The sequence below is a fragment of the Sciurus vulgaris genome, assembly GCF_902686455.1.
Source record: "Sciurus vulgaris genome assembly, chromosome: 9".
NCBI classification, from domain to species: Eukaryota; Metazoa; Chordata; class Mammalia; order Rodentia; family Sciuridae; genus Sciurus; species Sciurus vulgaris.
Window position 1 is genome coordinate 4051495 of NC_136469.1, and position 13363 is coordinate 4064857.

Consider the following 13363-nt stretch of genomic DNA (forward strand, 5'->3'; position numbering starts at 1 on the left):
GGTTTTTTTAGGCATGTTACTGTTAAAATTTATATTATTGCAAATATTTCTTAATGTTTGATATTATAAGATAAAAAATTTCACTTTGCAAAAGAGTTTTCAGTAATTAAAAATTGTTATTAAAACACTAATAAGAAAAAATCTGTACATTTCAAATTTTTAATTTGTTTTTAAGATATGTAGTTTATTGCCCTATTTACAGATTTTATCTATGGCTTTATTGTATGTGCTTTTATATTTTGAGTGACTCAGTTTGACCCATTATATATCTGGTACTTTGTGGTAGTGAGCTACTTTAAATATTTAAATAGCATTTAAATGTGTTTAAATATTTAAACATTTGTCACATTTAATTCCAAAGTCATAGTAGCTAGAGATTTATTTTTTATTTCCTTTTATTCACTGAGTTCTCTGAATATATAATAAAATACATGAATATTGATTTTAGAGAAAATGCTTTCACTGGATCAAGGCCACATCTACTCATCAATTATTTATTACTGTATATACTGTGTGCTAGAAACAGTGTAGGCTCCAGAGATGCCACAGTTAAGAGAATAAAGTTGGGATCTTTGTCTTGATATCTCTCATAAGCCACCCCCCTTTCCTTTTAGAGAGAGAAACATATAAGGTGCAATTGCCCAATGGGAAAGAAATTCCAATGATTTTTAGTAGTTGAATCAATAGTATGTGATCACTACACTCCCCATCCCCATTACAGAGATTTTTCAGGCAACCTTGACCCAGGGGAGGCAATGTAGGTCAAGTTGCACAAACAAGTCTCCTCCCTCTCCCTGTCTCTGAAGTTTGGTACCCACCAGGTAGGTAGGGGGCGGAGCTAGAGAGTGGTTATGATGATGTGGTACCATCATGTTGTCCAGCTCCGTGGAATGCCTCTTGGAGTAGTGGACATCATTAATATAAACTGCACAATGAATGGGCTCCTCTAGTATTGGGCAAGGCAGAGCCCTGAAGTTCTTAATCCTTAACATAAAAATCTCCCCTGGAAATACTTCCATAGGGTCTCCAATAGGAGAGCTCAGCCCCATTTGCTTCCATTCTGACTTTTGGTGAATAATTGAAAGTGCAGTATTGCATATGCTCTTGTATAATTAAAAGTGATATTTTGGGAACCTTCCACAGGTTATAAAGAGAAACAGTGAGATAGATACATGTGGAAAGTAAGGAAGAAATGTAGCTTGCATTTTCTGTTTGTTTTCAATTTATATTTTCACTGAGTGGCAAAGAGCTGATGGAAAATCTAATTTGTGCTGAGCAAGGCTGCTATTCCCAGTTAAGAATTAGGATGCTTTATTGGTATAGATCAGCATTTCTTAGGGTTGAACAACACGATGGTCTACACCCACCAAACTGAACCAGACACAGAGAGTATACTCTTGTCAAAGTGTTCCTGGAAAGAATGTGGGAGACCTGGACTGAGGAATTAGATAGTTTATAGGTTGCCACTGTGAGTTATCAATTTGATAATTATGATTCTTGAAGAGAGTTGTTACCTAACAAGGCCACATAACACAGTGTAATTGGGACTTTTATGCAAGAAAGAAGTGGTTAGAATCTAACATGGAGACCATCAAAGCATGTGGCATGATGGGTGTTCCTGATACATGCTTGAGAATTCACTCAAGTGTCCAGGAAGACTGGTTAAAGGATACCTCAACAGCACTAGTCCACTTCCCATGCTCCACCAGGTCCACAGTGAGCCTCACCTGCAACAACCACAAGGACAGGGAGGTTTTTCCATTTTGCTTTTACTGCATGAGTTCAGGCAGTAGGACTTTTAAAGTGCCTAGTCTACCTTTAGTTTCTTTTAACATAGTAAGTGATGGTTAAGAGTGATATCTTTGGCTCTGATTAGATTTTAAGAAGCATAATATTCCTTTTCTTTATATTTTTAGCATGTCTCTTGTTAGTGGTTGTACAAATCTTTTAAGTTGGAGAGGAAAGGGAAGTTCTGAATGGGAACAGAAGTCAAATGGAATTTTATGTGCACATGTATGTAATGATGTGTCTGTGCTTTTACGTACATGTGAGCACATACTGTTTTTTCTAGAAATTTCTATTAGAGAAGTTATATGCTGTTCAATGCAATGTGGAATGTTTTTAATATTTTTGGAAAACATTTCATCTGTATACAATTTACTATATGAAAAGTCTTATTTAGCTCATTGAATACTCTCAATTTATCTTCAGAATGTCTCTTTGTATGGCTGTATTTAATGGTCCTCCTCCTCTGTTGGTAGAACTGTAGTGAAATGTAGTATTGCCAAGTCCCAGGCCCTCTACAGTGCCCAGAGGGGGCTGAAAACAAACAATGCAGCTGTGTTCAAAGTAGGTGCCATCAGCATCAACATTCCTCAGCACCCTGCGACCTTGCACAGCATGATGGTCCGAAGTTCTCACCAGCTCTCCAAACAAATCTCAGACCTCATCAGACAGCCTTCTACAGTGTGAGTGATCCCACCGTTCCCATTCAGTGATTCTGTGTGATACCTTAGGGTTTCTTTGCCTGTTAACAGAATTTTGAGAAGAAGAAGGTACTTGTAAGTGTTGACATCTGAACAGTGGCGCAGGTGGAGAGCAGTAAGATGTGATCATGGGAGAATCTATATTGGATGTCATCTGTGTCAGAAATGCAGGTGCTGATGTTCCATGTTGCATAATGCAGCTGGAAAGAGCACCAGAAGGTACTAACACAATGCAAACTGTTGGATCCTAGGACCACCAATCCTTGTTTGCTTTGGATTCACTAAAATTTAACAAATTGCACTGGTCATTTATGTCCCATGCATGATTTTATACTGTTCATGACATGAAATTGTCCTTTATATTATCATACATGATATTATTGTCCTTTACATGAATTATTCAAGACTGCATTTAATGCCACAAGAATATTTTAAAGGACAGCAAATCAGACCTTTATGCATTAACTTCATTCCCTATGCCTGTACCTTGTGTTCATGGTACCTGCATTGCCAAACCTTATTCTTGGTCTCCAAAAGTTGTAACTAATAGAAATATTTGTAAAACAAAGAGAACATGTTTTATGACGTTGCTTCTCCATCCTGTGAAGAGGGAAGACATTAGTGTATCTTTTCATGGTGTCCTTAAGCAATGATTTTTTTTTCCCCAGTTTTCTCTCGATCTTTAATTCTCAATGTAGTAGTAAATTACAGCTGAAGTTCACCATATAGTAAGAATTTAAATACATTTCTGTGAATGGAACATGGAATCCAGAATGTGTTCATGTATTTTAGTTTTAAAATACTCAAAGTGATTTTTCCTTATTATGATGTATCGTCAGTAGGGCATAGTAGTTAAAACGTCAGTGTCTGGAGTTACACTGATTGGGTTCAAATCCTAGCTTCACCACTTCTAGTTCTGCTTTCTTATTTGCAAGGTAGAGATAATAGTATCTGCTCAAAGGATTTTATAAGATAAAACTCACAAAACTCTTAAGAGCAACATCTGGCACTCAAATAATTGGTTATTGTTGGTGGTGTTATCAGATGGTAGCAACAGTAGTGGCAGCGTGTGAATAGTATTGCATTTGATAGTAGAGTGCAAGTGGGTAAGTCATAGAATTTAGACTCAGAAATCTTGTGTTTAAATTCTAGTTTTGTGTTAATGATATGAATCACCTCAGAAGTATAGTATTGCAAGAGTCACTAATGTTATTTCCTTTTTTCTGCTTTTCTAGATCATTGTTGTTCAAGAGCTGTTTTTCACTAAGAATTCCAATTATTTCATACAATAAAATAGCTGTTGTGGTTTTTGAAAAATTATTTTCTTCTTGGTTTGTAGCCCACAACCTATGAAAGAAGATATTGCAACTCCGCTGCCCTCTGAAAAAACCCCAACAAGTGTTAATCAAACTCCTGTTGAGACAAATGAATTTCCTCAGCTCCCAGAAGGCTTAGAGAAGAAGCCTATTGTTCTTAAATTCAGTGCCATGTTAGATGGCATTGCTATTGGAGCAGCACTGTTACCGTCTCTGAAAGCAGAATACAAGATGGGAAGAATGAGAAGTCACGGAATGACAGGTAACGCTGAATTCTCAGTTTAGCCTCTGAAAATTTATGAAGTTTTGAGAAATTGGTAATAATATCTTGACAGAAAGGGAAGTTTGGTGTTATAAATGTTATGTGAAAATATCAAAATATTGGGCCACAGCATTTGGATTTTATTAATGATGTTTTTTAGTCAGGAAAAAAATGATAAGAGCTTTCTGTTAAGCAGAGGTACTATTTGCAGGTGATATACTGCATTACTCTCCTGTGTCTTTATGCCTTTTATTTCCTTTTCTTGCCTTACTGTGTTTGCCTTGTCTTACTCTTGTTGTTTGAGGAATCAGCATTTCACCAATGAGTTAATATTTGCTGTCATGTTTGCTAGGTATGCTCTGTCAGGTTAAGAAAATGTGCTTCTTTTTCTAGTGAACTGAGTGTCTCTGAAGAATAATTGGTGAATTTAATCAGATACTTATCTATTGAAGTGAAAATGTTTTCTTTATTCTGTTAACATAATAGATTATTTTTTAAAGCACTGATACATACACATGTGAGCACACATATTGAGATAAGTATGTGCATTCCTACCCCTGGCATTTCAAGTTCTGGTTATTAAGAATGATTTTTCTGAAACCAAAAGAACTTCATATTTTCAGAAACAGAAGACTGAAAAGTGAGTATCCAGATTTGGCAGAGTCAGAAGTCTTAGGTTTCAAATAGTGAAGGCCGTTGGTACCTGAAGTCAGACTGTTTTCATCATTTATTCAAATCACCCATGAAATAAAAGCAGCAAGTCAGAAACCAGACAGGCAGTTTGCAACTAGGAAAATGGAAATATTTTGAAAGCATAGTGACATATTGTCAAATATCCATACGGGTAAGAACTCCACCAGATTCTTTTGAGATGAAGCCAGAGGACAAAAGCAGAGGCAGAGCACTTGCACTGGTGGTGGGTGAGCAGTGGCTGCAGCCTGGGCTACTTCAGGTTCCAGGTCTTCATCTAAGGGTGCTCACATAGAGATGGTGTGGATAGTCCCCCTCTTGCAGCTGGCAGGTGAGAGTCAGGAGTCCACCTGGCTGCAGGGGTGAGCAGGAGGAGGTCAGGGCCTTCTCAGGTGCTACCCTGGTTATGTGAGCACTTTCCTACTTATGGCTCTTTCTACATGTAAAAATTATTATGTGGGCTGGGTGCAGAGGCACATGCATATAATCCCAGTGGCTTAGGAGGCTGAGACAGGAGGATCACGAGTTTCAAGCTTCAGCAATTTAGTGAGGCCCTAAGCAACTCAGTGAGACCCTGTCTCTAAATAAAAAAATAAAAAGGGCTGGGGATGTGCCCCTGAGTTCAATCCCTGGTATAAAAAAAAAAAAAAAAAAAAAAAAATATGGTTGGGTGGGCAGCGGATATAGTGGATCTGGCCTGTGGATGTAGTGGGTGTGTTCAGAGCACTAGGAATAGATAACAAGGTGTCTGTGTGGATAAAATGGGTCACATGGTGATGTTCTACTGGGACAGTGGAAAGCATACCCTTAGGTTGTGCTGGTCTACAGGAATGCACTGTGTAAACATGTCATACATGGAGTGGGCAGTAGCAGTTCTCAATTGTGATAGGCTTCGGCTGCCCTTATAGGCCTCCAGGACAGTTGGGGACATACAGGCTGAATAATAGTAGAAGTAATATTTCTGTGTTTACTTACCAACCTCGTGCCAGACAGTTGATTTAAGGCTTAAGGCAATCATAAATGAAAACTCATAACATATCCTTATTTCTTAAGGTAAAAAATAAATGTGTTTGTACTTATGAATGTTTTCACTGAGTTCTGTTTAACTGATTTGATTTTGACAGTTTTCACTACTTTCCACACTTACTTAGGATTAGGTGACAAACTGTCAGCTGCTAACTGTTCTCTATGAATGAAGCACTGTGTTGGTGTGGAATTTTTTTTTTTTGGTTTTTAACTTGGACTAGTTTCTCTCATTATAACTTCTCCATGATAAGGGCACATTTTTTCTGTTCTGCCTTCTCTGATATAAAGAACATCTGTAACTGTTTTTCTGGCACCGATACCATATTGGACAACTAGAAGGTCTAATCTTCATGGTTTAATACTACTTGCTGACTGACTCTTTGTAGAAACCATATGTATGTTTAAAGAAAAGGGAGTATTTTATGAGCAAACTTAAAATATCCTTTCATGTATTTCAGGGCATATTGTGAAAGGTTCATTATTTTTCTTGGACATTGCTCTTGCAGAAGTGAGGAATTGGTGCACCAGTGAGCACCTACACAAACAAGAACTTCTTTTATTTCTTGCAGGTGCACAGACAAGGTTTACATTTGAGCTGCCAAATCACAGATTGCGTTTCACTTCAAAAGTTTCGGCCACAGATATGTCAACCATTCCTCCTTCTGCCAGTCTTAACCTTCCTCCTGTTACTATGTCAGGGAAGTACATCATGGAAGAGCATGACAGCTGCTCTGATCAGGTGTGGAGTATCGACGAGCTGCCTTCCAAGCAGGGGTACTACCTGCAGGGAAATTACCTACGTTGTGTGGCAGAAGTACGTTTATTTTTAGATTTTCTTATCCTTTTAATTTACAAGTCTTCCAGATTGAGGTGTGCCAAAATATATATTTATCCAAACCTTTGTTACAAACTTTTAAGTTTAAGCATGAAATCATTTGTTCCTATAGCAGCCTTCTCTGTGGAATCAAGGGTAGGGGTGTGGCTGCCTGACTCGTGTCTCTTTCTCTTCCCCTATAGTTTAATTGAAACATGCTTTTTAAAATGTACTAGTCATCTTTGAATTTTACATTTCTTACATTGAGTTTAATGTCAATCTTGGCATTGTAGTCACAGTGTATTTGCTTCCTGAAGGCAAATAGCAGCTAGATTCCAGAGGTTTTATGTATTGACATCTGTAGACCTAAACTCAACCCTCTAAGGTGGATACATTTGTTCTAATTTTGAAATGAGGAAACTGAACCTTAATGAGGTTACATGTTTCATATAAATATACGTAATTATTAGTGATAGAGTCCTAGAGAATGAAAGGTTTACTAAACTCATATGAAAGATGGGTACCTGATTTCTTCTTCATCATCATCATCATCATCATCATTATCATTTTTGCTTTTTATTTGTACAGTCAAAAATTTAAGAAGCACTTGGACATGTCTTTCATCTGATTTGAAATTCTGTTAAGAAAGCTCTTTGGGTTCTTTGAAAGAAATATTAGTGATAGGGACACAGTTAAGTCTGATGTACCTTCTTTAGAGTCTACTTGTCTTAGCCCCTGAGAGTTGAGATTTCATTGATATTCTAACTTATAGAGTAGAAGATTGAAGCCAAGAGGATAAACACCTTTCCTTAAGTCTCCCAGCTATCAAGTGAGAAGGCAGGAGCCAAACCTGGCTGGTCCCCCAGCACTCTGTGTCTCACCTTACCATGTCACTTTGGCAGAAGCAGTGACAACCTTAACAAAGTGCAGTTTACTATACATCTTATAAACTCTTATCTCTGGGATCTGAAGCATCTCTATGAACGCTCTTTTGAGTTCTTTAATAGAAATAATAAGTTGCAGGGGGCATACTTAAGTTCGACTTAGCCTTCTTCAGATCCTACTTACCTTATTAGCTCGTAAGCTGGGATTTCTGTTTGTGAAAAATGAGTATACAAAAAAGTGCCCAAGTTTCTAACAAGTTAAAAGTTTTACTTGAAAGATTTTATGTCTCGTCCAGCAAGTACAATGAAGACTCGGCTCTCAAATGAAGTTTTAAGGTCTTTATTTTTATGGGAGAGCCGAGTGTCGGTTCTTCCTCCTCCTCCACCGCCGCCGTCTTCTTCTTCTTCTTCTCTTGTCGTGCAGCTCTCTCTCTCCTCCTTCTCTTGTCGCGCAGCTTTCTCTCTCCTTCTTTTCTCTCGTGCAGCTGCCACTTCTCTCTTCTTCCTCTCTCGTCACGCCGCGGCCGCCTCTCCTCTTCTCTCGTCCTGCAGCTGCTGCCTGCCCTCCTTGCCTTGCTTGCTCTCGCCGCCGCGCAAAGTACGCAGCTTTATGGGATATAACAGCCAATCACCTTAACGGGTCAGGCGTTTGGCTCGTGGAGACTTAATGGTGGGTAATGAGGACATGTGCTGATCACGAGCTGAGCACGGATGTGGAGGAGATCAGTCAGCCAATAGAAAGCACTTCCTTAAAGTTGTTTTTCTTTGCAGTTGGGCTTCTCAGCGCCATCTGAGGGCGAGGCCAGCCACCACTGCGGGCCCTACAGGGCAGCGGCCCCCAACAATTTTAAAGTATATTTCATTTGCGTTTTCTACTCTGAAAAAAAGTGCCCCACACTCTATTTAGCAATACCATTATTAATGCTGCATTTGAAGGAAAATAAAGCAAATCTAATGCAATGTGTCGCATGATTCCTTATTAATATTAGATATTAGAAAGGAATAAAATTTGTAATTTAGGCAGAAAAGCATCCGAAATTTAGTAAAAATACAGTTCATTTTCAAATATTTCAAAGAATCTAAAGTTGCATCCCTTTTAAAACCAAATTTTGTTACGGCCTAAAATAAACCAGAAAATCACCTCTACCCTGTTTGTCCTATTCTATACAAAATAAAAAGGAAAAATAAACGTTAGGATTAAGCTTTCTATAATTCCTTACTTAAAACTGCCAAGTCTATTTTTCTTTTTTAATTTTTGATCAAAATAGGAAGCCTAGCAAAATGGCAAATGAAGCATTTTTCTTCATCATGTTTAAAACTATCTTTCCTATAATACTCAACTTCAATTAGGGGCTACTTTCTATTTAATCTGTTAATTAGTTAATTCCTGCCTGAAGTATAATGCCTTGTACTAAGTAGGACACAACTTAATTAGGTATCTCCAGTTTGTTAATTCAGTAAGCATGATCCTGAGACACAGAATTTTCATTGTTGTATCCTTATCATTTAATGTGGTACATAAAATAAGTGGTCAATACATAATTGTATAGAATAAGTAAATTTACTTACAATGATGCTTGTCTCTGGTTCTGAAATCACAAAGGTGATCATTAAAAATAAATTTTACTCTAGGTAAAATTTTAATTTTGAAATTAACAGGTTATATATTTAAGATATTATTATTTGTTTTCAAAATATTTCTCACAACTTAATTACTGGTTTTAAAACAAACATTTGGGAATGACCCATATCTGTCAGGCCAATAAAGATTAGGGTTTCTATTTTAAACCTGTCTTCAGTATATTGATCTCAAATAGTATGTATTCCAGTCATCTCTTTTCTTCTGAGATTTGGATGATGTTTTAAGGAAAGGTGTAGACTAAGATGGTGGTGTTGATCTACTGTTAGTCTGATGCCCTGGTTCTATTTGGCAGGTTGGTTCCTTTGAACATAATCTCACAACTGATCTTCTGAACCACTTGGTGTTTGTACAGAAAGTGTTCATGAAGGAAGTCAATGAAGTAATACAAAAAGTTTCTGGTAAGATGATCTAGTATCCTATAGTGTAGGTGCAGGTTTGAAATAAAACTTAATTGACAGAACAGGAGCAAAATTCGATCCATCAGTTGATTGTGAAAACAGATTTTCTTTGGATTTTTATTCTTACTACTCCCGAAAAGTACCAATTATTCTTTATTTCATTGAGCCAACAGAAAAGACAACCTGTTTTCAAAGTAAGCCCCATGGTTGTTTGATCACATGTGGTGTGTTTGCTGCACCTCATGATTACATCACCTGAGCAGGCGCTGCCTGCAGGGCCATGGAGAAGCTGAGGACTTTCCTGCCTGGTACTGCCTGTCTTATTAAACAATGTTTAGTAGCAGTCTTCTTAAAAATTCTCAAAATGTAGATACACTCTGTGTAATATTTTTCTATGACATAATCCCTTCTATAAGTCCAAGTAGAAATTGTCCCTGTATAAATTATCTTTACAAATCACATATAAGAGAGATAAAGAAATAAATCAATCACTCAGTAGTCATCTACTCAGAACTTGAAACACTTATGGCCCACTCAAGGTGATGAGGAAATTACGATCATATGTGGACAATACGTTTAGCAGGCTTGGGGAGCTTGTGCTTTCGTTGGGGAGATCAGATATTCTTACATATACTATATAAAGTGCGAGTGAACGAGAGAGTCAAGTGCAAACAGGCGTCAGGGGAGAGAACAGTTCGTGGAAGAGGTCCTTATTATCCAGGCCTACTGGTGTGGGAATGCTTTGAACTGAGGCTTGAGTCTGTTTTACTTTTGATAGTTGAGTGCATTTTAAAACAAATGGAGAATGTGAGGAAAAAATTGCAAGGAATTGGGAGAGAAAGGTGTGTTTGTTTGCTGACTTGAGAAAAGAATCGTGGGAGTGTGAAGGGATTTTGAAGACGTCCACTGTGTGAGGGTGTGCAGAGAGGATGGAAGGTGGGGGCAGGCCACCACACAGCCCTGGCGTCTGACTGCATTCAGGAAGATGAGGCCACTCAGTCACTGTCCTCAGGAACTCAGTCCAGCTGGAGCAGGGACACCTCCCTAGCAGAAGTGTGTTCTGATACATGCCATGTGAGAAAGAATGCACCAGGGAGGCTTTGAATGAGCTGGTATGTGGCAAGGCACTGAGAAGAGCACCCGGCACGTGGCACACTCCGACTCCCTCCCTCCCTCAGGTGTCAGGTTGATGCAGATGTCTGCGAGGTCGAGAAGGCAGGCAATGATAAAACCTGACAGCAGTGCATTGCCAAGACCCTTGTAGAAAGGGAGCTCAGGGGACAGTGAGCAAGCTGGTCCATAGTTTAGGATTCATTGGGAAGCTGAGCCTAGTGACTTAATGTTTCAAAAAGCAGTACAAGGTAAACACCATCCCCTGAAGGGAGGGCGTGCAGAACTTCCCAACCATGTGGCAGCAGGAGAAGCCATGTGCGAATGAAGGTGGGGAATGAGACGTGGTGACCCCAACCCCGGACTTCAGAGCTCCTTTGGTTTTGGAGGAAGGCGGCGATGAGAAGGGGAGGGGTATTCGGTAGCCAGCTGGAGGAGGAGGTGGTCATGGATGAAGCCCAGGTAGGAGGTAGAGAGAATACCTGCTTATAGGTAGAAGAGAAAAAAAGAAGACAAGATATCCAGGGAGTTGTAAATGTAATGGAATATTTCAAAGGAGGCAGGGGCAACCCATAGGCAGCACTGGGCATGCAGACAACTTGTCCTGTCTACGTGTCCTTCCAGGATACAAGTGGATTTTCTCCTTGTAAATAAAATTACTCCAGACCTTCAGTTGTTTAACATTTCTTAGGTGGGGAGCAGCCTATTCCTCTCTGGAATGAACATGATGGAACAGCAGATGGAGATAAGCCTAAAATTCTCCTCTATTCTCTGAACTTGCAGTTTAAGGTAACATTTAAATTATAATGGTACTTGTAGAAATGTTTTATTACTCAATATGTGCTTTACACAAAAAATTTATTCAATACTTAAATTACCAAACTGAAAATAAACCATATTCTAATAATAATAACCATATTAACTCAGAAAGAAGGTTTAATAATTGTTTGAATATTCTTTAGAATTTCTTCTTTTTTTCCTACTTTTTTTTTGTTTTGTTTTTTGCAGTGCTAGGGATTGAATTCAGGGCCTTACACATGGCAAGCAAGCATTCTACACTGGACTACATCCTCAGTCCATTTATTAGTATTTCTATATATGTACATATTTATGTATTTTTTTTAAAACTTTGGGTATCTATCCATAACAGAATTTTTAGATCAACTTATATCTTCTTGAACACCTGTATTATATGTTATACAGTTGTAACAAATTTAATTACCCTCTTCTGATAAATATTTGATTTTTCTAGATACTGAGGTTATGATTTATTCTGCATGAAATGTTCTGTGTACCTATTCAATTAATATTTTAGGGACAGGGTAGAATGGTAGAGTGCACTCCTACCATGTATGAGATCGAGGGTTCAGTCCCCCACATGGAAAAGAAAAAAAAAAAAAACCAAAAAATCATGACTTGAGTTGAAACGTTAATATTTTCAACAGTTAAAATATTTGTATTTTTAAAAATTATCCTTACCAAGTAGTTATTTAATTTTAATTTATTCATTTGTTAGTGAACACTCAATTTTAAATAGAAAATGCTCAAATGAAATTTAATAACCCAAAAAATTCCACTGACTTTAGAAATGAAAGAATGTTGCTGGGTTTATCAGCTCCTTAGACATGTCCTGTACATTTTTTAGAACGTCACTGTTTTATTTATCGGATATTGAAAGACTGCATTTGAGTGAGCCTATATTGTTGATTTAAGATTCTTCTCCCCTTTTCCCCCATTACATGTAATCTGCTAGGGTATTCAAGTAACAGCCACAACTCCATCAATGAGAGCTGTGAGGTTTGAAACTGGATTGATTGAACTGGAACTATCTAACCGACTTCAAACCAAAGCTTCACCAGGAAGTAGTAGCTATCTGAAATTATTTGGTAAATGCCAAGTGGATTTAAATCTGGCATTAGGACAAATTGTTAAACATCAGGTATGTATGGAATATATTATTGGTATTAAAAAACTGTGACCTTTGAATTTTGCATATCAATTGGGACTACTTTAATTTGTGTAGGATTGTATTTACAAAGATATTTAAATAATTCCCTACAATTTTTGATTGTAAATTCTAATGACTTTTTTATTTTTTAAAACTTTAAAAACTTATTTTAAAGGCTTTTACAATTTTACCCTTGCATTTCATCAAGTATTGTGGAAAGCATATTGCTGTGTAGTCACATGAAACTGAATTCTAGTATCTTCATAAATATTTCTTTTTTTTTAAGTTTGTTAAACATTATTTTTTATTTCAATGTTCTAACATTAGTCAGTACCTACAATGTTTGCAAGCTTATAATTTACCCAGAGGATATTTTTACATATAGTAATGTTGGATATGTAAATTATTTTAAAAAGGTGTCAGTTGCTCAGATTTTGTATTTGATAGGAATTAAGTTTTGCTGCTTATTGGGAATTTTTTTTTTGTTTTCCTTTTGCTGAAAATTATGTCCATTTTAACCATTTTCCCCCTCTTTGATTCGAAGAACCAATTTAAAAAATGCTAGTCACAGTTTGAAAATCAAATGACTACATTAAAGATTATATGGGGGAAAAAATGATCAAAAATTTTGTCTCTAGAAAAACATTAATTTTTCAAATCGAAACATGTTTTGGGAAGAGAGTGTGTTTTAACTATTTTGAAACATTTAGTATATGCCATTCTGAGTATGAACCTCATCCTAGTTTTTGTAGGAACTTCATGACTTTATCTTTACTTTTCCTTTTTC

The 13363-nt window shown here is 37.3% G+C and overlaps 1 protein-coding gene across 12 annotated transcripts in view; it reads left to right on the forward strand.

The window, feature by feature from the left end:
- The window catches only part of BLTP1 (bridge-like lipid transfer protein family member 1), a 191708-nt gene that overhangs the window by 123784 nt on the left and 54561 nt on the right, over positions 1-13363 (forward strand). For all 12 annotated transcript variants that reach the window (XM_079153382.1, XM_079153390.1, XM_079153387.1 and 9 more), the window contains 6 exons: positions 2262-2468; positions 3826-4064; positions 6350-6594; positions 9413-9518; positions 11320-11417; positions 12382-12567. In XM_079153382.1, coding sequence (XP_079009508.1) covers positions 2262-2468; positions 3826-4064; positions 6350-6594; positions 9413-9518; positions 11320-11417; positions 12382-12567 — 1081 coding nt within the window. The remainder of the gene's footprint in view (positions 1-2261; positions 2469-3825; positions 4065-6349; positions 6595-9412; positions 9519-11319; positions 11418-12381; positions 12568-13363) is intronic.